The 25665-nt window shown below is 45.8% G+C and overlaps 1 protein-coding gene across 1 annotated transcript in view; it reads left to right on the forward strand.

Moving 5' to 3' along the window:
• The window catches only part of Slc7a8 (solute carrier family 7 member 8), a 57645-nt gene that overhangs the window by 4865 nt on the left and 27115 nt on the right, over positions 1 to 25665 (forward strand). The window contains exons 2-3 of the mRNA XM_051195703.1: positions 14137 to 14341; positions 15323 to 15474. Coding sequence (XP_051051660.1) covers positions 14137 to 14341; positions 15323 to 15474 — 357 coding nt within the window. The remainder of the gene's footprint in view (positions 1 to 14136; positions 14342 to 15322; positions 15475 to 25665) is intronic.

The following is a 25665-nucleotide window of genomic DNA, read 5'->3' on the forward strand; positions in this document are numbered from 1 at the left end:
TGCTGGGAGCCTGGCTTGGAAAACTGTTAAGCTTGGATTAATTTCATCAACCTGGATAATCACTATTTTTCAGTTTTTCTTGTTGTTGCCAGAGGTGTCAGTCCTAGGGATGTAATTTAGAGGCTCATTAACAGCAAGAGATCTAACACTGAGCCACATACTGCCCTGGCCCTAACTGCCAAGCTATTGCCTTCAGGTACATGCCTGGTCAGGGGCTCCTCATGGTAAACTCCCCCTAAACTCAAAAAGATGCGAGAGTAGGAAAACCCACTTACTGGCACTCATTATCTGCTTGTCCCTCACAATAACCTCTGTGTGCTCAGCACGTACTATCTTTTCTTACAGATAAGGAAATGAAGGCTCAGAGGGATAAGCAATTTGCCAAAGGTCATACAACAAAAATTTTTGAAGCCAAGATTTCTAGCCTCAAACACTTAAGCATTATTATCTATTCTTCTATTTTCTCATTATGGTGTGTGTGTGTGTGTGTGTGTGTGTGTGTGTGTGTGTGCCTGCTTGTGCATACAGGTTAGGTACAACTTGGGGAAGTAAGTACTCTAATTCTACTCTGAGTCCTGGAGCTTGAACCCAGGTCATCAGGCTTGACCACAGGCACAATTCCCAGCCCTGTTTCCATTACTATACATTAAGTAAGCATTTTCCTTGAAAATCTCTAGTCCTGATCTTTATAGATAAAATGGTCACCTCTGCATTTCTGTCGAGGACAGTTCTAGTGTAAGGGGAACTAAGTGGCAGCTGAGGGGGCGTGGAGGGAGATGATGCCTCTGTTGCAATTACAGGGGCATGAGGATGCTCAGCAACTCCCAAGTAAACTATAGTCCTTCCTAGCCATGTGAGAGGTGGGTCTCCTGAGTTACCAGATGCCTAGGTAGGCTTTATACCAGTAGTGTATCTAGTGTATCCAGGCACTTTGCTGGAAGCGCTGTAAGTTAGACCTAAAATCAAACAAGCCAGCAACAGAACCTGAAGAGAAATGTGTTTGTAATGTTTCAGCATATTTGCTCTGTGACAATACTGGATTTAGGTCTAGCTGCATAACCAACTCTCAACACAATTAAAAACAAAACAAAACAGTTTTTCAGTTTTCTTTTTTAGTCATGAGTTCTTATTATGCAGCTGAGACTGTCTTAAATGTGCCACATAGCTCATCTAACTCAGATAATGCTTCTGCCTTAGCTGCCAAGTTCTGGGGTTACAGGCATGAGGCACCACAGCTAGCTGGTGTTTGTTTGTGTTTGGTGGTAGTGGAAATTGTGGGGTTTTTTGTTTTATTTTGTTTTTTTCGACACAGGGTCTCTTGGTGTAGCCTTGGCTGTCCTAGAATTCACTCTGTAGATCAGGCTAGCCTCGAACTCACAGAACATTGTTTTGTTTTAATTAGTTGGTTGATTTGTTTTACACACACACACACACACACACACACACACACACACACACACACAAACATGTACGTATGTATATCTATGTGTGGGCATGTGCATGTGAGAGTCAGTGCCTGCAGAGCCAGAGGAGGGTATCAGGCCCCTTGGAGCTACCCAACATGGATGCTAGGAACAGAATTCTGATCCATTAAAAGAGCAATGTGCACTCTTAAAGTGCTAAGCCATCACTCCAGACTCTGTTTTGTTTGGAGGGGACAAAGTTCTGCTCTGTATATCTAGCTGACCTAGAACTCACTAGGTGACCCAAGGTAGCCTCAAACTTTAAGCATGTGCCACCATGCCAATACTTTTTTGAGAAAAGGACTCTCTAATTCAGGATGGCCTTGTAACTCTTTATATAGCCCAGGCTGGCTCAAACTAGTGGCCATCCTACTACTTCAGCCTCCTAAGTGCTGAAATTATAGTTGGAAAGCATATATCTGGCTTTTATGCGTGCATTTGCTTGTTTTTTTAAGCGGGATATGTAGTGCAGGTTGGCCTAGAATTCAACTTCCTTTCTCAGCCTGCTAAAGGCTGGGACTAAAGTTACATGCCACTATACCCAGCTAGAACAAAATGGTATTTATTGAGGTCTTACTAAATGCCAATTCCTGTGGCATTTAGTAAGATAAATAACAAGATATTAGCTTATTTAATCCTGTCAACAATCTTATGGATGTGTATGTTAAAGCTGTTTTAAGTGTGGGAAATTAGTCACGGAGCTAGTAGGTAATTTGCTGAGGCCTGCACAGCCGGTACTGAACGGTCTGAGTCCAGAGCCACTTCTAATAACTCAGAGAGGGGGAGGAAAGTTGGCGAGTGTCAGTGGTAGTGGAATGGGTTGTGGACAGGGACCACACTGGGAGTGAATGACACTGGAATCCTTTTCAAAATAGGGATCTCTGAGTCAAGTGTCGACTCACACTTGTCATCTCAGCACCGGAAGGCTGAGGCAGGAGGGGCCCAAGTTCAAAGCCAGTCTGAACAACATAAGTGAAACTGGAAGGAGGGAGAGAGCAAGAAAGAACGCACGCACGCGCACGTGTGTGTGTGTGTGTGTGTGTGTGTGTGTGTGTGTGTGTGAGAGAGAGAGGGGGGGGAGGAGAGAGAGGAAGGAAGGGGGGGGTAGGGAGGGAGGGACAGAGAGAGGGAGATTTGCATCTGATCCCAGAACCATTTGTTGAATGTTGACTTGTGGGGGAGGGAGTCTGAAATGTGTTCTTCAGCTTATGTTCCACTTTAAAGAAAAAAGCCATGGGAGTATTAGGATTTGGTTCATTCAGGATGAAAATATGTTAAAACTGTCATTGTTCTCAAAGAGAATCTGGGACAGAAGCCAGTTCAAAAACATTTCAAAACAAACAGGTCTTGGTGAGTAGGAAAAGGTATAGCCAACAGTGCAGTAATAAGGACCTAGCAGCCAGTGAGCGCTCACCGCCCACCATGTGCAGAGTGCCTGGTAAGAGCTCAAGTAACCGTGCCCAGCTGGTGCCAGCATTGACATTATAGCTCCACGTAGGTACATGAGCAGCTGATAGCAGGGACTGATTCCCACCCAGGCCCTAGAGCACTGCAGACATGCTCCCAGCATGGAGTACAAGATGGCTGGGACCAGGCACCCTGTTGCATGCTTCCTGCCTTCAGGGACTAGAGAGCTCTAGGGCAGTTTGTTTGAACTTGCAACTATCTGGCTCAATATGTTCCCTTAAGGGCAGAGTTATGCAGGATGAGTGACTAGCAGGAAATACAGTCTAGGAAAGAAAATCAGTATCCAGGAAAGATTTTTTAAAGTGCCTAAGCCTGAATTGATAGTGCATGCCTGTAGTCCCAGCACTTGGGAGGTAGAAGAAGCAGGAGGACTGTTAACACTTCAAAGCCAGCCTGGATCACATTTCAGAACACTCAGGACTATTAGCAAGACCCTGTCTCAGAAAAACAAAAAACAAAACAAAACAAAACAAAACAAAAAAAAAAAAAAAAAAAAAAACACTATGAAGCAGACTTCAGAACCCATTTCATTTCAGCATTGGTGAGGTAGCAGGAGTAAAAACACTGAGCAAATCACATGACCTCATCAGGGAGTGCAGACATTGGGTTTAGGATCGGGCCCTCTCAAGTTGCTTTCTTTGGAGAGCTAAACCAGCAGTCTGTTTTCAGCCTAACCCAAAAATAAATAAATAAATAAAAGCTTCAGGACTTTCTGTTGTTGTTTTTCATGTTTTCTAGTTGTTACTGTGAGATGATGGGCAAGATCTCAAAATGTAGCCGGGAGCAAGCTGTTCTGGGGAAAGATTCTCATCTATAGAAAACAAGGATCATTTGGGAGACTTGGGGGCTAGAAACTGTTCTTTTCTGGTCCCCCCCCCAATCCTGGGGCTCAAACCCAGGACCTGCTCTGCTCTACACAAGGGCTGTCCCACTGAGCTGTAGCCTCTGGCTCCCTTCTCTAATTTTTAATTCCCTGATGAGCATTTGGAGCTAGAAGAGCTATACCTTATTGGCATCCCAGAACATGCCAACACAGAGCTGTCATCACCATACCCATCTCCCTGGATACCCGAGAAGGGCAACATGCAGGTTGTACTAGATGTAGATGGATGGGGGCTGCTTAGGGCTTTAACGGTGAGTGAGCATATTAGGCCTTGTGCTGAGCACGGGTGAATTTCATTTCTAAGAAGCACAATAATCTCACAAGTCTATTCTGAGCTGTGCTATTTTTAGAACGGATGAAGTTTGAGTTGAAAAGCTTTATCGATCACCTCATCCTTCATCCTTTGTCATGCTCGCTGGTTTTCCCATTGGTTTGCTCTAAATATCCTCAGCATCAGCAGCAATGACGTCACTGCTGGAGAGAAGGTTTCATAGTGTGCCTGAAGATGTATCAGATCTCAGGCAGAGCTGCACACTGTTAAAGCCGGTGCTGCAGTTAGAGTGTGCCTTTCTCGTCTGTATGTTTGGAAAGGTGCTTGCTTGCACACGGATGGAAGGCATACAAACACGGTAGTTGCTTCTTCAGAGGACAGGACTGGGGGTGTGGTTAGCAAGAAATAATACAGGAATTCAGGCAGTCTTAAGGAGGCATTTGGGAGTCAGGCTTGGTGGCACATACCTGTAATCCTAGCCCTTGGGAGGCCATGCAGTAGGGCTGCCACTAAAGTAAGGCCAGCCTGGAATGTATAACAAGACCCCGTCTCAAAATTAAAATATTTTAAAGAAAGTTTGGCCCCATGCTCTGGAAATAGAAAGCTTAAACCCAAAATTGGATGAATATGTTATAGAGATCAAAGAACACTAGCGATACAGCAGGAAAGGACAAGCCTCAGAGATAGTTTTGAGGGAAGCATGATGTGTGGATGGGATGTGGTGTGTGTGTGTGTGTGTGTACACAAGTGCATTCATGAGTGTGACTGTGGGCGTGAGCTGCCATAATACACGTGTGGAGGCCAGAGGACAATCTTGGGTGTCAGCCCTGCTCTTCACCTTTCTCAACACTGTCTCTCTTGTTTGCACAGCATATGCCAGGCTAGCTGTCCCTTCAAATTCCTGAGAACTTTCTTGTCCCCACTGTCAGCGCTAGGATTACTACAGACACTTGGCTTTATATAGGTTCTGGGGATTTGAACCCAGGTCTTCATGTTTTTGTGACCCCACCCCACATTTTGCAGCTTTAATATGCTACCAATTTATGTAACTGTAAAGTGAAAGTTCCTTTCAACCTTTTGTTTTGTTGATCGCACCTAGTCTACCTTGCGTTTACTAAGTAGCCAAAGTTGGCCTTGAACTCCTGATCCTCCTACCTCTACCCACCCCCCAAATGCTGGGTTTACATGTGTATGCCACCAAGCCTGGCATAGTGGAGGTTCCTCATAGAGTACTAAAACAAATCTGTCCTCTGGCCTGTGTTCAGTGCAAGGTTTTCCTCTCTCCTTGAGCTCATCTTCTATCACCCTACTTCAATTCTCATTCCCAACCCACATACCCCATTTACTAATGCTAGTTCAGAAATGTGGGTTCCACTAGTCTGGGCCGGCTTAGCTCAGGCTCCAACTACTGAACAGCCAGCCAGCCAGCCAGCCAGCTGCCTTTCTGTTTTTCCTTGAGGATTTGAATGGCTTCCACAGAGGTGGGGTGGGGGTGTCATCCTCTTTTCTTCATGAAGCTTCTCTTTGCTTTGCTTTCCTTCCCTTTTTCTTTTTTAAAGCAATCTTTAAAAGAAAATGTATGTGTGTATTGCCTTCAGGTGGGTGCTGAGACTTGAACCTGGGTCCTCTGCAAGAACAAGTGCTCTCAACCACTAAGCCCCATACTTTGGATTTTTGTTTGTTCTGAGTCTCGTTCTCTTTATGCTAGGAAGGCTGGCCTGGGACTTGAGTTTCTTCTGTCTTAGCTTTTCCTTAGTAGCCATTCATTCTAATAAATCATTATAATCACACTAACATGACTTCTGTTCAGCCTGATGTGGTTAGCTGTATTTTCACCTGAATGTCTTCATTAAATCCTTTTTGTTTTGAGACATGGTTTTACTATATAGCCTTGGCTCACCTGGAACTCACTGTGTAGACGAGGCTGACCTCAAACTCAAAAAGATCTGCCTGCCTTTGCCTCTCTAGAGCTGGAATTATGTGTGGGCCACCACACTTGGCCTCTCCATTCAATTCTTCCCACCCCTCTCTTGGGGCAGGGAATGGGGCAAGACAGGACTTCTCTGTATAGTCCTGGCTTTATAGAACAGGCTGGCCTCGAACTCAGATCCACCCACCTCTGCCTCTTGGGTGCTGGGATTAAAGCATGTGCTTCCATGCCCAGGCTTTATTCAGTTCTTCAGAGCAGAAGGTGGATCTCACTTTCACATTCCCACAGGTTTAGCATTTCATATGTGCTTAGAGTATTTGCTATTAGCAATCAGTCAGAAAAAAAAAACCACACACACACACACACACAACAAAACAAACAAACAAACAAAAACAACAACAGGAGATTGAGAACTCTGGTAGAGCCTGGCCTGGCATGCACAAACCCATAGACTTGACCTCCACCACTGAGGAGAAATTATCTGATTCTGCTAAGCTGAGGATGGTTAAGACAGCTGAGCATGGTGACCCACTGTAATACCAGTATTTAAGGAGGGGAGTCAGGCCAGGTGTGATAGCACACACATTTGATCCCAATACTTAGGAGGCAGAGGCAGGTGGACCTGTGTGAGTTTGAGGCCAGCCTGGTCCACAGAGTGAGTTCCAGGACAGTCAGGGCTACATATTGAGACCATGAAGCAAACAAACAGAAAAGAAGTGGAGACAGGAGAGTGGGAACTAAGGTCATCCTTGGCCATAAATTAAATTCAAGGCTTGGGTTACATAAGACTCGGTCTCAAAGAAAATAGTTAAGATAAGGCTGGCAAGATACCCCAGTGGGTAAAGGCACCTGCCTCCAAGTCTGACAACCTGAGTTCAATCCCCAGACTCACATGTTGGAAGGGAACACCCAGCTCCTGAAAGTCATCCTTTGCATGTGCACCACAGCAAATGCACAGCTCTGTACATACATACCGAGAAAAGGTAGATAAATAAGCATAATTTAAAATTGCTAAGGTAATACATTTTGTGTTTTGGGGTTTTGTTTTGTTTTTGAAGCTTGAAGAAAGCTTGAGACTGTTGCCTCTTGAGCCAGGTTTTTCTTTGTTGTGAGAGGTTCTCTGGTCATTCTGCAGTCCTTAGCAGCCCCCTTGGCCTTTATACCCGAAGTGCCAGGAGTACCCTTACTCCAATGTGAAGACTAGAAGTAACCCCAGACATTGCCATTCATCCCCTGGAGGTAGGAGCAAAAGGAAGGCAGAGATGCTGGAGGTAGTGCATGGGTCCCTGATAGGAACCGATGAGGGCTCGGCTCTCCAGCCCCTGGGGCCACAATGCTTGTCTTTCAGTAACTGGTGGGTGGTGATTGGCTCCATCTATTTCATTAAAAGACCATGTATGAACAAGTACCTCCCAATTACCTTTCAAAGCAAGCATGTAGAGAGTGGGCGATCAATAAATACTTCTTGAGATGCAATTACTTGCTGCCCACCCCCCTGCAGCACCTAAAAATTACACCTAGACAAGCAGACAAATGAATCAGAGGATGCTTCATAGTCTTGGCTGTACAATTCTGTTTAGTAGCCAAGCCTCCAAAGCCAATCTACTGCATTCATCTCCGGCTGGACTCTGTCTCTACTGCTGCAAATACTAGTAATTATTTTATTTTAGCATTTCACAGATTAGAGAGTGTCTTACAGAGATGTAAGCTGCCTTGGTCCCCACAACAGAGCAGGTGGGGCAAAAGTTATTACTTCCAGTGTGAACATGAAGGGAATGAATCTTAGAAAACCTGAAGTGGTGAGGGCTCTGGCTCCTCTAATCCACTGTAGTAAGGAATCCAGAACAGCAGTCATAGATACCATCTGCATCTGTAATCTTCAGTATAGAGCCAAACAGGGCAAGTGTCGGGTCTTAGCCTGCTCCCACCCCAACAGAAGCTGTCTGTACAGTCCTGATGGGAAAGTGTGTACAGAGCTCACAGTGTGTGTGTAAGGACCAAACCCTGACCCTGCTTCCACACCATTGCCCAGCTCCTAAAGGGCTCATGTTCTCCTCCCCACCCATTGGAGAAGTACAAATCCACTTCAGCTTTCTCTGCAATCATAACAATGGCCTCAGCCTCCAATACCCTGCAGGAAGCTGTGGCCAGACTTGAAGACTAGCATGAGTAAGGTCTTTGGATCTAAGTCTGCTGGGCATTACAAGTCTGTAATTTCTCTCCATAGGACATTCTTTGAGGGCTACGGCATTCCAGTATGAACAAGCCTGGGTGTGAGTGATGCCATAATGGGGTCACATGGGTGTTGGCACATGGAAGGGGGAGTCAGTGGTTATTCAAAGAAAATGTGGATATTCTCAGTTCTGGCAGATCTCCTATGAAGACTTGCACACTGATACAACTTGGCCTGTTTTTTAATGAAACAGTTCACATGGCTTCTCTTTGACAGAACAAGTCAAGCTGAGCCTCCTTGTCCAGGTACCCTCCAGCTTTCACTAACGATCTGGTGATGGTTGCTGTGTTAAACAGTGTGGGTGGAATGCAGGACTAAGACCCTGCCCTCAGGCACCTTGGCACTACCAGACAGGTGCACTGTATTCTTCTTTTGTTTGATTTGGTTTGGTTTGATTGTGGTTTTTGGGTTTCAAGACAGAATTTCTCTGTTTAACAGTCCTGGCTATCTTAGAATTCACTCTGTAGACCAGGCTGGCCTTGAACTCACTGAGCTCTACCTGCCCCTGCCTCCCAAGTACTGGGATCAAAGGCAAGCACCATCATCACTCAGCTTGTTTTGCTTTTTGAGATAGGATTTCCAGAATTCTCTGTGTAGCCCTGCCTGTCCTAGAACTCACTCTGTAGACCAGGCTGTCCTGGAACTAAACTAGGGCAGGCTGGCCTCGAACTCAGAGATCCACCTGCCTCTGCCTCCAGAGTGCTGAGCTCAAAGGTGTGTGTCTTTATACATCATATTTTTAAATGACCTACTAGACCAGCAGTTCTGTGTGTCAAGATTCCTTTGGGGGTCAAATGACTCTGTCACAGGATTGCCAAAGACCATTGGAAAACACAGATATTTAGATTATGATTCATAACACTAGCAACATTACAGGTAAGAAGTAGCAATGTAAGTAAGTAATTTTTATGGTTGGGGGTTGCCACAATGTGAGGAACTATATTAAAGGGTCACAGCATTCAGAAGGTTAAGAACCACTATTCTAGACAATGAGTCCTAAGAGTAAAACAAGGGAGAAAAAAATAATCCCCACAGAAGTCAACTTCCTTCCTCTATATGAAGAAAGACTCTAACCAAGTTAGAAAGGCTCTTTCCTAGTTCTCCTGTCTGGGAGACTCCTTTGGACAAGGCACTGAAGGCCCTGAGGCTGCCCTGTGTAGTGATGTTGACTGAGGAGGAGGAGCTTGGAGTCTGGAGGACACCCTGGGCCTGAAATCCAACGACTCAGCTTCTCCACCAGCCCCAACTGCTTACACAGCGTGTGACTTTGACCAAGTCAGTCTCCCTCTCCTCCCTCTCTCTCTCTGAGCCTCGGTTTTCACAAAAGTAAATAGGAATGATCGCCCAGGACAGTACTAAGAGCACGTGCTTCAGTCACCATGGCAGCAGATGACAGGACTGCAACAAGGGGAGGACATTTAGTCTGCCTTCCGCCTCTCTATAGGATGGACTCCCATTGGCTACCCAATGGAGGTGTAAGGATCGTCCCGGTGTACGTGGGAAAGCCTTTTATTTTCACAAAGTCTTGAAGTTGGAGCAGCCTCCAATCTAGATACTGCTAAGTCATCTGTGATACCTTCCTTCCCTTAACAAGTCTTTCTGTGCCGCCAGACAGCTCCCAAATAATGGCATGGAGACTTCTTATTAGTTATGAAAGCTGTGCCTATAGCTTAGGCTTGTTCCTAGCTAGCTCTTATAACCTAAATTAACCCATCTATATTAATCTATATTCTATCATGTGGCATTACCTCTCTTCCATCTTGTACCTCCTGTTTCCTCTCTGTGTCTCCTGGCATCTCCTGCATGCCTAGATTTGTCCTCTTTCTCTCTCTCCTCAGAAATCTCACCTATACCTCCTGTCTAGCTATTGACCATTCATTCAGCTTTTTATTACACCAATCACCACAATATATCTTCACACAGTGTACAAATATCCCACAACACATTTCTGGGTCTCTGTTTCTTCAATTGTAAAATGAAGATAATAATACCTCCCTTGTTTCTTCCAAGAAGTAATTAGTCCACGGACCCCTCAAAGATCAGCTAATGCTTGTATACCTCATTTCCCAGGGGACACTATGACATGTGTACTCTGACAGTGTTCCAGAGGCTGCAGAAGTACTCATGCATGCTCCTGGTGGATCCTTGTTGGTCCTTATGGCTGTTTGTTTGCCCAGAACCCTTAGTGAACATTGACTCTTCATTCCTGAGCAGGCAGAACTTTTAACAGATGCCCCACCTTCCCACCGAAACTGCCATTCCCAGCTCCAAGAAATGTCTGGCCATTTCCTCTTCCAATTTCACTACCTCAAGACCAAAGTCAACCCTTGTTTTTCTCTCAGTGTTGTTTTTCTAGCCCTGGAGCTGGTTTCATGGGCTAAGTTCTATTTCTCTCTTAGATGGCTATGAAACTCCCTTTAGATCACTCTTGATAATTCCCAGATAGGCAAGGAATTTACTGGCCTCTTTCAGAGACTCTGACTCTCATGTTCTTGTTTCCCAGGGTTTCCTGTCTTCCAGGAAATAGCAGAATATTTATCTTTGGTGGGTGAACAGTATTTTTGTTTTGAGACACTGTAGTTCAAGAATTGGTCTCAGACTCAAGGCAATTCACCTGTCTTGTCCTACTGAGTGCTGGGATTAGTACTGTGAACTAGCCATGCTGCCCAGCTTGAAAGATCACTTGAAAAGATGACCAAGCTCTGGGGCCTGGAATACTGGGTGAAGGCCTCCACCAAGACAGCAGTTCATAGAGAGCATGTGTGACAAAGATGTCTTCTTGTCCTATCAAAGGACTTCCAATAGCATGTAAGAAAAGAAGGAAAAGGAAGGTATCTGTAAGCGCTAACCCATCTTGTCTGCCTCTTCTTGGCCTGATATTTACATTTGAGGTTGATGTTGAGGAGCTGTTTCACTCCTTGGTTTTATTTCTGTGTATACCTCTAAAGGAAAATGTGTTTGAAAGAGAATTTTTTCATTTTATTTATTTTAAATTTTTTATTCATCTTACATACCAACCACAGTTCCCCCTCCCCTCCTCATGCCCCCACCCCACACATACACACAAATGTATTTCTATCTGTGGCTTTTTAAATTTTGGAGCAGGGTCTCACTTATAGCCTGGGCTAGCCTGGAATTTGCTACATAGACCATGTTGGCCTCAAACTCACAGAGATCTGCCTGCTTCTGCCTCTTGAATGCTGGGATTGAAGATGTGTGCTACCACCCTGGCCATTCTGATTTTAAAAATAAAATTAAATTTAAAACATTTATTTTAGTTTTATTTGGGCTTTCTTCTTTTGGGTTTTTTGTTTGTTTGTTTGTTTGTTTGTTTTATTTTGGTTTTGTTTTTTTCTTTTTTTGGTGGGCTTTTTAAAATTTTTATTATATTGTCTAGGCTGACCGCAAACTCAAAATTCTGCCTCAGGGGCCAGAGAAATTGCTCAGATGTTAAGAGCACTAGCTGCTCTTCTAGAAGACCTGGATTAAATTCCCAGCAACCACATGGTGGCTTACAGCCATCTGTAACTCTAGTTTCAAGGGATCTGACACCCTCTTCTGACCTCTGTAGGCACCAGGCATGAATTTGGTCACAGAATTACATACAGGCAAAATATTCATACATATTAAATATATACACATACATATATAACGCATATATACATATCCTGCCCCAGAATCCTGAATACGTCACACTACATTTTTTTTTCAGTTTGAAAAGTAACATCAGATCTTACATCTGGGAGGAATAGAGGATTGGAATGTGAATATTCTTTTCTTCCCCTTTAATTCAGAACTGTATTTCTAGTCCTGATTGCAAATTGGATTTTGGGGACCAAGCATAGGGTTTCTTTCATACCTGTAATCCTAACACTCAGAAAGCAGAGACAGTTGGCTTGGTACAATTTCAAGGAGAGCCTAGTCTAATAGTCTACATACCAGAGTTCCAGGCTAACTAACAAGTTTTATTGCACAACTTCATCTCAAAAGAAAATACAGTTGGAGCTGGAGAGATGGCTCAGCCGTTAAAGGCTAGGCTCACAATCAAAACTATAAGAAAATACAGATGAATTTTGACTTAGAAGTGAATGCCTTAGAACTGAATTGAGGTTGAATTCTAGCTAGTTTTGGACAGTAAAACATTGACTTTGAGAAAAATTATTCACGAGACAGTGGTGCATGTCTTTAATCCTAGCACTCAGGAGGCAGAGACAGACAGATCTATATGAGTTCGAGACTAGCCTGTTCTACAGAGCAAGATCCAGGACAGTCTGGGCTACACAGAGAAGTCCTGTCTTGAAAAACAAAATAAGAAGGAAAGAAAGAAATATGTTTTTAAAAGATTTATTTTTATTATTTTATGTGTAGGAGGAGTGTTTTGCCTGCGTGTATGTATGTGCTCCACATTCATACCTAGTGCCCTCAAAGATCAGAAGAGGGTTTCTGATTCCCTGGGACCAGAGTTACGGGTGGTCGCAAGCCCCATGTGGGTGCTAGGAATTGAACCCAGGTCTTCTGCAAGAGCAATATATGTTCTTAACCTCTGAGGCAAACTCTCCAGCCCAGATTTTACACTTTTTATCTCACTGGTTCTCAACCACCAAAGAAAGGTGGGCTCCTGAAACACAGCCAAAAGCTCACAGGCTGAGGCAAACTCTCCAGCTCTGCCTTTCTCAGCTGGATCTAGCTAGTCTCTGCTTCTCCTCAGAGAAGAGTCGAGAAGGGCATGAGAAGGGAGCGTCCAACGGGACTTCATTTCTCCTTCAGTGTAGATATGAATGAAGCCAGTTTAGAAAGAAATGTGTCAGGGCTGTCCATACTTTCCTCCTGCTCTGCCCCATGTGCATGACCCAGGAGCCCCTTTCCATGCTCCTACTGGCCTCTCTCCGAGACAACTCCAACCCTGAGCATGCAGGAGTGGATTAGTGAAAAGAACACCAGATTAGGCATCAGGAGACAGCTTTCAAGATCCAATTTTACCCATCAGTAGCTGAGGAATTTAGAGAAAGCCACTTAACCGCACAGTCTTTTCGTCTCTTGGTCAGTAAAGTGGAGAAAAATTCCTCTCCCTCAAGTCTACAAGGTGTTTCTGAGGGTCATATGACACCACAGAGAGGGAGGCTGTGGTTTTGCACGTACTGTTCTCTCAGGAGCCACGGCTAGACAACTGTAACTGTTTCATAGGTTGATTTCATGTTCTCCAACAGGGGTGGGGCTGTCACGTCCATGTAGAAATCAGCTTCCAGGGGCTATTGTCTCCACTCATAAAACCCAGTTAGCCTTGAACTCCTCCTGCCTCAGCTGCCCAAGTGTTGAGATTCCAAGTAGGGGTCATAGTCACAAGTCATCAGAGTGTGGCCACAATCTTCCAAAAGAATTTATCCTTTGGCTCACTTTTGAAGCTTTCTAGTGGGCAGATGGTCTCTGAGCAGAGTGTGTTTCCAGTCCTACATTTTTAGCCAATTCTAAGAGCCCATCACCTTAGCTAGAACCTGTGTACCCAGGCAGAGAGTCTTGAGATTGAGTACTTGCTCCAGCAGTCACTACTCTGTGGCTTCACATAACTCATTTGCTTCTCTGAGACTTGTTTTCCTCTGCTGAAAATACCAGGATGTTATCTGACCCTGTAAGAGTTTCTAGGGAATAAACTTGTAAGTTCCAGGCGAATACCTGTCAGTTCTCTGCCTTTACCCTACTCTAGGAAGAATTGTTAATGAACACACCTGCCTAGAGATAATGGAGATCTTGGAGACTTTTAGAACCAGACCAGAGATAAGACCCTAGTGAGAATCATTGCTGGATGACATACCCCCTATCTCAGACCAGAGATGAGCTGGCCCTTCGAATGTCATCTGTGCTGACCTCACCGAGTCTCTGTGCCTTGTGCAGGGAACATCATCGGCTCGGGGATCTTTGTATCACCGAAGGGTGTGCTGGAGAACGCTGGCTCTGTGGGTCTTGCTCTCATCGTCTGGATCGTGACAGGTGTCATCACAGCTGTGGGAGCCCTCTGCTATGCTGAGCTGGGTGTCACCATCCCTAAGTCTGGAGGTGATTACTCCTATGTCAAGGACATCTTCGGAGGACTTGCTGGGTGAGTAAATCTGGAATCCTGAATGATCTAACATACCAATATGACATCATGTAACAATGTATTTATATCACAAACATAGCTATCCTGGGAAACATGTGGCCCATGGGCCACAGGTTGGTACCACTGGTAAAGGAAAAGGAGAAATCTGGGACAGAAGGGTCAGATCAAAAGAGGCTTAGGGCAGGAGTTTCTAGTCTCCCATGTGTTGCCAATCATGGAGCCAGTAGATGAGCCACACTGAGCTTGATAGGCAAGATTTTATAGACAAAGTTGATGACCACACTGACCACAGAATTCTAGGAAAAGCAATCACAAAAAGAAAGCCCTGTGCTGTGACACATGAGGGTGACTTCCTTAGCTAGAACATGTGTGCCCAGTCAGAACATCCTGAGATGAAGCATCCCCCTCCTCACACTGCCAAAGATGATGGCCTCCTTCCAGAGTCAAGCCTTGGTCTTGCATTTTCTTGGCTTCTCTAATCCTAACTGAGGAACTCATCCATCATCAAAGGGCAAAAACACATGCACGACGCTTCCCCTGCTAATTCCTTCTTGATGGCTCCCTGGCAGTCTCTTATGTAGGCACACCTTTAAGGTGTTCTTGCTATAAGAATTCTGGGCTTTTACGTTTAATTTTTCAACCCTTGGATGTAGAGGGCTGATGTGGCAGAGAGGATTAAAAGGGAAAGGAGAAAGCCCAGACACTGGGATGTATATCAGCGGTAGCTGAAATGTATGTAGGTCTTTGCTGTCACATTATGCCACCGGTATTACAAAGGGCTTAGGGTCTCATTTGAGGTGGGGCAGGAGCTAGCCTCTTCAGTATTTCTGGAAACAAAAGGGAAATGTGCCTTTAACCTACTGGTGTTTGCTCATTTGCTCAAGACCCACCCACCCCCATCCCTGCCCCTTGCCTGAATTTTCTGCTGATGATGCTGGCTCCCTGCCATGCCAGCCAATGATATTCCTATTCTTCCTTTAGGTTCCTGAGACTATGGATTGCTGTGCTGGTGATCTACCCTACCAACCAAGCTGTCATCGCCCTCACCTTCTCCAACTATGTGCTTCAGCCACTCTTCCCTACCTGCTTCCCCCCAGAGTCCGGCCTGCGACTCCTGGCCGCCATCTGCTTGTGTAAGTGGCATCTGAACCTCACTTCAGCCTCTTTTAGTCTTCCTGATGACCTTCACGCCCTGGTTTCTCTTTCCTTTCTTCCTGTTTTCTCCCCTCTCTCACTACTTTCCATCCTATAAGAATGTGTTTTGGATGAGTGGGTGCTTCATAGAATTACCTAGTGTTGCATAGAAAGCCACGTATGGTGGAACATACCTGTAATCCCAGAACTTGGAAGGCAAAGGTAAGAGGATGTTGAGCTGGATACCAGCCTTGGCTACACAGTGCAAGCCTATCACAAACAAGAAGTAGAGATAACTCCTTGGAGACACAGCAGCTTTTGATGCCAGGATGTTTCACATTAGCACTTTCAATCTGACTTCTGATTGGAGCCTCATGACCAATCCATGAGGTGAGCTGGGCCATCTTCTCATTTTGCCAGAATAGACCAGGAGACCACGAGCCAGGCAAATGACTTTCTAGGAGGTAGACCCTGCAAGGAGTCCTGGGTTTTTGAGTCCTTGGCCTTCCAGCTGACTTCTTTGACTGCTGAGATGAAAGACCCTGATAGCCTAACGGCAGACAGTTGTAACAATTTAGAAATTACCAACTCACATGCATTGTGAACTATGTGTTGGAGGAGAATTTATCCCTTGACCATGTCTGGATGGTTCTTGTTGTTTGTTTGTTTGTTGAGACAGGCTTTCTTTTGTAGCTATAGCTATCCTAGAGCTCGATCTGTAGGCCAGGCTGACCTCAAACTCACAGAGATCCACCTTCCTCTGCCTCCTGAGTGCCAGGATTAAAGGTGTGGGCAACCATGCCTGCCTTGGGTGAGTTGTTTTGTTTCATTGTTTACTTGGAGGAAAAGCATTGTAGACGGGTTAGGATTTAATTGGTTGCAGTGAAAACTCAGGATGGGAAGATGCCTGCAAGGTGGAATTAGATCTTTGAGAGAAAGTTTTTTGCAGAGCTGACTTGTAAGCGTTCCCAGCTCTAGGCTCTGATGTCATTGATCTTGGGGGGCTGGGATACTCCGTGTCTTTACTCAAACACTGACTCTTCAAGCCGCTGCTAGTCTGTTTCAGAGGCTGCACTCAGAGGCTTGGCTTAGGGGCCTGATTTCCCTACACAGCGCCCAATAGTGAAGGGGTTGTCCCTGCTATTTGTTTCCAGGTCCAGCCAATGTCCTTCTGTCTTGCTGGTATGGTGGGGGGTGGGGGTCCCCCCACTTTAGATGATCTCCAAGGACAGGCACCTGAGACCTTAGCAAGAAGGATTTGTTTGGCAGTGGAGATTAGGCCTGACATAGACCCCACACCTAGGCAAGGTGAAGCGTGAGGCCAAATCCCTTGTTTGGGGGCAATAATCCCATGTTTGGTCTGGTCTGCCTACAGACCCAGTGGCAAAGGAGCGTGTGCCCCAGATTCAGGCTGCTAGCGCTCTCAACCCCACTACTCCACGAGCTCTGATTGCTTGGCCAAGTTGCTATCTGCCTCCTTGTGAGAGCAGATCATAAACTGTCACCAGCCCTGTGTGCTCATCAGAAAGGTGTCTGTGAGGAGCACAGCCTTTCTGCACCTCCAGTCAGCCTGAAGGGGAGTTGGGGTACGTGGATGTTAGAGTTACTAAAACTTGTTTCATAGCTGGAGCTGGAGCTGGGGGCAGTGTGGGAATGTGGGGAAAGTTGCAGTGTCTGCTGTCAGACAAGCTAACAAGGGGAGGAAGAAGGAAGCACACGAGTGCCAGCTGCTGCTGTGTCTGTGTCTTGTGCACACAGGCAGCTTCCTCCTTTCTGCTGATTCTACCAAAGTTTCAGACAAGAGGGCTCCTCTGACCCGCTACTAGAAACTCTGAGACTGTGTGGTCCCTCCCCTCGGACAAGAGCCAGACCACAGTACGCAGTTCCTTTGCCACAGACCTGACAGGGGTTTGACACTTTGCACAATGACTCTGGAGTTGTGAGGTCTGTGCACACATACACCCTGCCCAGTGCAGAATGGTCCCAGCCCTTCCAGATGGTAAGATGAGCTCTTTTCTAGCCAGCTCCAGAGAGACAGGTTGCATACAGTGTATCCCACACCTCCCTCCCTGGACACTGCCTAGACAAGTCAAGAAAAATTGAAGACACTTTGCTGTCTCGCTTTCCTGCTGTCAAGAATCTAATAAAGTCTGGCTCTCTTCAGCCTCCTGAGTAGAGTTGTAAGGAAATTGCCTCCAACTGAATGGAGCCAGTCTGGTACTCTGGGAATAGTAATTTTTCACCGTCCTTGAGACACGTCTCTAGATATTATTCCAGCAGAAAAATCTTAAACCCAATTTATTTATCCCTCCTACTTCTGTTAGGGGACCAGTGGAGGTGGAGGACAGGCCCCAAATGCTTTGAGCCTATGTACAGTGGTTCTGTTTTCTGGTTTGTTGGATATCGTTTTGTTTTGGAAGATTGGGGGAGGTGCCTCACTGTGCAGCCCAAGTTAGTTTTGAACTTGCTATGTAGGCCAGGCTGACCTCAAACTTGCAGCAGTCTTCCTGCCTTAGCTACTAGTACTTTATTAAAAACCTTGCCTTACAACCTTCTTCAAATAGTCTCTCAGGGTAGCCTGTGTTGAAAATGATTTGTTGTTGCCAGGCTTCACAATGCTGGCATTGAGACAAGACTTTGCTATGTAGCATGTAGCCCAGGTTGGCCTGAAACTCAATTTATAGACCAGGCTACCCTGAAACTCACTGTATTGATCAGGCTGACCTCAAAACCTTGATTTTGTGACTTTCCCCTGTCACAGGTCAGGGTTAGGGTTAGCTCTACTCTCTGAGCTGTAACAGGACTCTACCACGTAACCCAAGCCACCCTTGAATTTACCATGTAGCCTAGCTTTGAATATATCATTCACCTGCCTCAGTTTCCTGAAGGTTGAGTTTACCATGGGTGAGGGTGCCACAAACACCCTATTATGACACATTTCCTTCCAGTACTCCTTCCCACCACAGCCACCGTCATCCAGTGTAGCCCATCCTCTTAGCGGGTGCTGGGTAAGCCAGCTATGTGAATTAATCTCAGTGTACTTTGGAGATGGAGGCAGCAGAAAGTCACCCAGCTTCAACATATTTTCCAGAGAAGCAGCAGAAAGTATCTTTTCAGGGTTTCTATTGGTGAGATGAAACATCATGACCAATAGCAGGTTGTGGAGGAAAGGGTTTATTCAGCTTACTCTTCATCATTGCTGTTCATCACTGAAGGAAGTCAGGACAGGAACTCACACAGGGCAGGATCCTGGAGGCAGGAGCTGACGCAGAAGCCATGAAGGAATCCTGCTTACTGGTTTGCTACTACCCATGGCTTGCTTAGCCTGTTTTCTTATAGAATACAGGGCCAGCAGCCTAGGGATGGCACCACCCACCATGGGTTGGGCCTTCCCCTTTGATCACTAATTGAGAAAATGGCTTTCAGCTGGATCTCATGGACGCATTTCCTCAACTGAGGCTCCTTCCTCTGATGACTCTGACTTGTGTCGAGTTAACACACAAAACCAGCCAATACAGAGAGCATGGGTGTGGGGGGGGGCAGAGGGAGGGTGCACCATTTACGCAGGAAGCTTTGCTTTTCGCTGTCTCATTGCTGATGATTGACTGGACCTACTGAGTCATAATGGGTTTAAAAAATGCTACCCTTGGTGGAGCAGTCACTAGTCTGTAATTCAGGGTCCAGCAAAGAGAGTGGGTGTGACAAAGCCTGGGGCTAGTGTTTGCTGGGAGAAGGAAGAGAAGAGAGAGCCAGGCCTAGTGCTGTGGTGGGATCAGTTTTGGAAGCTATCTGAAGAGAAATGAAGTTGGGACAGGCCAGATGGGGGTGGAGAGGCAGAAAGAACCTGATGTAACTGGCTTGCCTGCCCAGAGCCTGGAGAGGGTTGGGGAAGAGGACAAGAAGAAAAAAAGGAACTGCAGATTTGGACCTGCTTGTGCAACCACTGTGTGTTATTCTATTATTTAGGTCAAAGCTGATTACTCGATGCTGAGTCAGCAGAATATCCCTGGTCACCAGGCAGTAATAAAAGAAAGCATTTTACATTTTAATTTGATGAAAAGCCTTTCTCTCTGGTCTCCAGAGCAAGCATATTAGTGGGAGCTGGGGTGGAAGGAAACTGGGAAGTGTTAAAACTCCATTTCACTTGCCTGCTCTTGGGATTTCTTTCTTTTGATTATCTCGAAAGCAAAGGGCTATGGTCTTCAGCAGAACACTGAAATAAGATATAAAGAGTCTAAGTGATACACCTCACCTTTGCCCTCACCCTGCCCCTGCACCGTGCTTATGGTAATGGTGGGCAGATTTCCTTATAGTTCTAATCCATCCATTGAGGTATAAGGGAGGTATGTGGATGTAGGTGTTGGCTGCTGCCTCCTGTGGTCCCAACTTCTGGCTATTACATCATTTTCTAGAGTCAAAGAACAAAATTAAAATGATTTAGTTTAAAGACTTTGTTTGTTTGAGACAGCTCTAGCTAGTCTAGGACTCAAGCAATTCTGCCTTCAAACCTCCCAAATACCTACTGGTACACACCACCATGCCCAACTTAAAAGATCCCAGTTAAGTTTGATCTTTCTTCTATAATCAGGAAAAAAAAATCTCTCCACAAAACAGAGTTAGTATTTGAGGGTCTGGAGAGACTGCTCAGCAGTTAAGTACACTTGCTGCTCTTGGAGAGGACAAGAGTTCACTTCCCAGCAACCAGGTAACTTTGGTGATTCACAATCATCTGTAACTCTAGCGCCAGGGGATCAAACACCCTCTTCTGGCCTCCTGGAACCCCCATGCACATGAATATAAAAACATGCAACACACATACATGCATAAGCATACTTTTTTAACTGTGGGAAAAAGAAAGAGTAAAATCTCTAATGTCCTAGCAAAATAGGTTTTATAGACACAGAAGGGCTTGAAGAAAGCAGAGACAAAAGCCGAAAAAGCAGATCAGTAATTTCAAAGCTACTGTCCTTATAAATTAAGGCAAAGGAGATATGGTAACAAGAGAGCCGCTGATTAGCTAACATCAAGCCATTTCAGATATTTCTTTGTATGCGGGTTAGAGCAGAGGGAATTTGTTATACTAATTGAATGTGACATCTTTGGAAATTGTGGCTGTCATCTCTCTAATCCTGAGCCCCAGAAGGTCAGGTAAAGTTTACTGAAGCATGGATGACTTCATTTTGAGGTTCAGCCTGGTATGTTGGAGCCCCAGAGCAGAGGCTTAGTGCAAACATGGCCTCCTGTAACTTTGATTTAACAACTATTATAAACACAGTGACTGCAATGACACACTGAGTGCTGCATAAGGGGTGCCCTTTCATCGTCTGTCACCTGAGTCTTGGCTGGGGTTAGAGGTGTGCTAGGGATGAACCCTAGGTCTTAAAGGCATGCTGGGAAAGTTTTCTACCACCAAGCCACACCCTAGCCCTCCTCTAAGAATCATGTTTCTCAACCTTTTGGTTTCTGCCTCTCTTTCTTCTCTTGGAGATCGGCATGCATTTAAGATAGTCCCTGGCTCCATTCCTTTTCTTTTGAGACTAAAGCCACTGCCCAGTATTTTTATGACAGTGTGTCACTCACATAGACTTCTCATAAATCTTGCCCTACAGAAATTCCTTCTTCCTCATTCTATGGAGAAAGGAGCATGTAGCAGGAGTGCCATGCCTGCATAGCAGAGGGGAAATGCTTCTTATCTTGGGCTCTGTCTCTCTGCAGAGATTCCTAAGAGATTGCTCTTCCAAGGCTGCAGATTTCTCCCCATTCCTTGAGCATTTTGGAAGGGAAAGAACTTCAGGCATTTCTTCTAGCCCTTGGTTGCATTCAATCCCTCTGCAGAGGCTCTGGCTGCCTGGAGCAGGATGTTGCCCTGTTTTGCAAGCCTCTTGCAAATTAATCCCTTGACAGAGAAGCTTCAGCAGCATCTAAATCCCCTGATCTCCATTCATCTTCTCTTGAGCCTTCATGCTTTCTAAACTCCAACTTCTCATCCCCAAACATTAAACTTGCTCAGATGCCTGGGTGGCACTTCCTTCTAGCCCTTGTCCCAGAAGACTTCTCTGGCCAGTAGACAAAAGCAGGGCTTATAGGATGTCTTAAATCAGGCAAGGGAGAGCAGCTTATATATGGGGAAATTCTAAAGGCATTGAGCACTAACACGTGATTTGTTGAGGAATAACGTGTGATAAAGTTCACACTTGGATGAAAGAAGACAGTGAAACTTGAAGCAGACACAGGCTGTGAAGGTGGTGGTGGCATGAACAGAGATTTGTCTCACGAGGCTGCTGTGCTTCAAGAAGCAGGACGGTTTAGGGGTGGAAGCAACTAGTATGTTGAAGCAACTATTAGGAGTAACAATCTGATGTGCCTTCTAAGTCAGAATGAAGTGTTTAAGGTAGCCCTGCCCCACGCTGGGTGCCGGTCAAGCAGCTGGAATGTGTTCTCTCTGCCTCTGCCTCCCAGGCCCTCCTAGAGTTCTGATGAGTGCTGAGCAGGGTTCTCAGGATTCTGCTAAAATGACTGCTATAAAGCAGTGTGGTCAGGTGGGGATGTGGTTTAGTGGTAGAACACCTGCTTATCAGACACAGAGTTCTTGGTTTGGTCCCCAGCACAGGGACAAAGTGAAGAAAGAAAGAAAGAAAGAAAGAAAGAAAGAAAGAAAGAAAGGAAGGAAGGAAGAAAGAAAGATAGAAAGATGTTAGTAACTCATAAAATACTTCCCTCTTGGGAAGTGCTAAAGAGATACACTATCCAACAGTTACTAAATACCCATAACACACCACACACTGTTCCCAATGGGTAGGGTGTAGAAACAGAAGAAAAAAACAAAACAAAAATCTTCCTTTTGCTAGGCATCGTGATACACACATGCAATCCCAGCATTCGTAGGCTAAGACAGGAGAATTGCCATAAGTTTGAAGCCAGCCTGGACTACATGGTGAGCTGTAGGCTAACCTGAGCTACAGAGTGAAAGACTCTAAAATAGACCCTTTGAAGGTAACCAGGCAATGTCCAGCCCAGATTAGAAAACTGAATGGGCTAGGGCATGAAAATGTCCTCAAACATGGTCCTTAATGGGGCCAGTAAGAAATGTAGCTAAGACCAAGCTTGGTGGTGCACACCTTCAATCCCAGTATTCAGGAGGCAGATCCAGTATATCCAGGGCTACAGAGAGAGACTTAGTCCAAAAAACAAAAAAGAGTACAACAAAAGTGGGGACCCCATCGTGAAGAGATCAGCTTTACCCCAAGGCAGTGGGAAAGCATTGAAGGGTTTCAAAACAGAAGAGTGATCCCATCAGAGTTGCATTCAGAGGCCTCTGCTGCTGATGGAAGAATGGGTGACCCTTGAGAGAAAGGCCAGGGGCAAGGAAACTGATTGCACTGTAGTTACAGGAATCTAGGGTAGACATGTCCGTGAGGTGACTCGGGGATGGATGGAGAAAGAGGTTCGTGTATTTGGTGTTTAGGAAATAAAACTGCCAGGATTGCTGAGTGTGGTGGTACACGCCTTTAATACCAGCACTCAGGAGGCAGAGGTGGACTGATCTCTGTGAGTTCAAGGCCTACAAGGTGTATATCACTAGTTCCAGGCTAGCCAGGACTATATAGTGAGACCCTGTCTAAACAAGTACAAAAACCATGGCCAGGATTGGGTGGAAGAGTCAGAGAGGGCACGTTTTTCTTTTAAGAGGGATATATGTAAATAAATCAAGGCTGGCACTAGGCCTTATTTTAGTGTTTTTCTCCCTGCTGTGGGTGGTTGGCTGCTGTCCCTGCAACCCCTCACTCTAAGAGTCATTACCAGGACTAGAGGAAGACATCTGCTGTGCTTTTGGACTTGAACTACAGAGCCAGAGTAGAGTTCACATCTTAGTGCCTTTTGCTTCCCTTTCCTATCAAGCCTCTGAGATGTTTCTGTTTCCTGTTGCCCTGGAAATGAGGGTGTCTCAGTCATACTCACCATATGTCTCTAGCAGGGACTCAGGCTTGATCTCTAACAAAAAGAACAACTAGTAACACAGGGCTGTGTGCGTGCGTGTGTGTGTGTGTGTGTGTGTGTGTGTGTGTGTGTGTGTGTGTGTGTCTTACACATCATAGTAAGGAATTGCATATGTCACAGAGAAGACACTTGGAGCCACTGGTTTGTGTCCTGTCTGTCCTCAGGGCCAGGCTTTGGCTCTCCACTGGCCTCCCGAGAATCTCTTTCTAATTTCACTACACTTGGCTGTCTGACCCAGGTCATCTCTTTTTTCAGCCCCTAATAGCTCCTGGCCTTCTTTTCCCTCTTGGATTGGGGTTTGCTAAGCGCCCACCCTGACACTGATGAGTGAAGAGCTTGTTTCCATGACTGTTCCCACCCTGTTTGGGGATAAGGAAGTTTTCCCAGGGGAACTCAGGGCTGTAATTTATGAAATCATCTGCTAGTAGTCTGGTGAACTTTTCAGCATTAATATTATATGCCAGATTTACATCACATGCCAGAGACCATGAACTCAGAGGATTTATGGGATTATGAGGGTGAGGCTCTACTGCTACTGAATGCAAGGGGCAAGATTAGTTTTAACAAGTTTGCATGCTAGCTGCCCTCACACTTAGGTTAAAGCTGAACCATGTGGAGAACTTACAGCATGGTCCAGGTTTATAGATCTTGATGAACACCAAGTCTACAAGCCTCTCAATCTGAGAACTGGCCAGACCTCCCGGGACATACCCCTGCTCCCCCAAGACTGAGTATGATAAAGAGCCAGTCAAACCCTGCTGACAGCTTAGAACCAGCAAAAGCAGCCATCAACCTTGCTCTGCGTCGGAGGCATCAGCTCTGAGAATTGGGAAACGAGACAAAGAAACTTCAGACACAGTTGGAAAGTGAGGTGTAGGATTAAAATGAAGTTCTGTGGGTGGCATGGTATATGGCTCCTGCTTTCTCTACTACCCCGCCCAGCTCAGAGCCAGGTTTAGCCATCGCCGAAGAAAGAAGTACTCAGCTCTCAGAAAACGCTGAGCGAGGTGTTCAGACTTCTTGGCTAAACCAAGTACTGAATGGTGATTCAGCAGAAACTCCAGATCTAGCATCTGGCACTCGAGAGAAAAGGACATGAGGAAAGGGGAAGGGACAAGGAGGTGACACAGCAGGAGCTCGGTGTCCAGGAGAAGCTGTGCCAGGCATGACCTCCAGAGACGCCGGCCGGCTCGGCCTCGGCCGGCTCTCAGCTAACCACCCTCCTCCTCTCAGGACTTGTCCTTGAAGCAGGGAGGAAATGCTTAGAGAGCCTCTTCCTATAAAAGGGAGTTCTGAGGTTTCTAAGTTATCAGTGCATCAAGATGAAAGGGATTGGGGAAGGAACATATACTCCGCTACGGTGGGCAAGATCTATTTCAAAACCAATCCACCGCTGTCTGCTTCGAAGCGGTTCTCAGGATCAAAGCAACATTTATGAAGAAAGGCCGCTTTGATTGTTGGGATGTCGTGGCTCTGTGTTGATGCTTTGTCTTTGGCAGTTGGGTTATTTACATCTATAACTTCCTGCAGTCATGTTGTATCACATGTTCAACAATGCCAACGTTTGTTGTAGGTAAGCAGGGTGCCTGAAGGCTTTATGATGTGGCCCCTCACCCATATGAGAACTGTCTCTGGGTGCTGGCACACACTTGTGTTCCCAACACTGGGGAGGCAGAGGAGGGAGAATCAGGAGTTTCCAGCCAGGCTCAGCCACACAGTGAGATTGGGGCCTGCTTTAGCCCCATGAGACCTGTCTTGAGAGAGAGGGAGGGAGAGAGGGAAAGAAAAGAAAAAGGTTTCACTGGGCATTGGGGTAGTTCTTGGAAGCCAGGTCACTGGCTTTCACTCCTACCCTGTGCCAATGCATCTACCTAAACCTCTTTAAGGAAGACCAGCCGCTCAATCCTGCAGCTTTCTGGGCAGAACCGGCCCTTAGCTCAGCCTCAGGTTGTGTGCCTTAGAACTCAAAGCACTGTTTTCTTTGCCTATCAGTGCCTCTTGGCAGTCAGCACCAGTTACCTCCTAGATCTGGAAACGGATGAGGTTAGACATGCCCAGTGTTTCCACGATTAGAAACACGTGCCTGGTTCCTCCTCTGAGTGGTGGAAGCGGCCAAGGAACCCTTGTCTAGCCTATCACAGAGCTGAGTGTGGTCACACCCTCTCCAGCCACTGGGCCAGTGCCCCAGCAGC

The sequence above is a fragment of the Phodopus roborovskii genome, unplaced genomic scaffold (assembly GCF_943737965.1).
Source record: "Phodopus roborovskii unplaced genomic scaffold, PHOROB, whole genome shotgun sequence".
Classification (NCBI taxonomy): domain Eukaryota; kingdom Metazoa; phylum Chordata; class Mammalia; order Rodentia; family Cricetidae; genus Phodopus; species Phodopus roborovskii.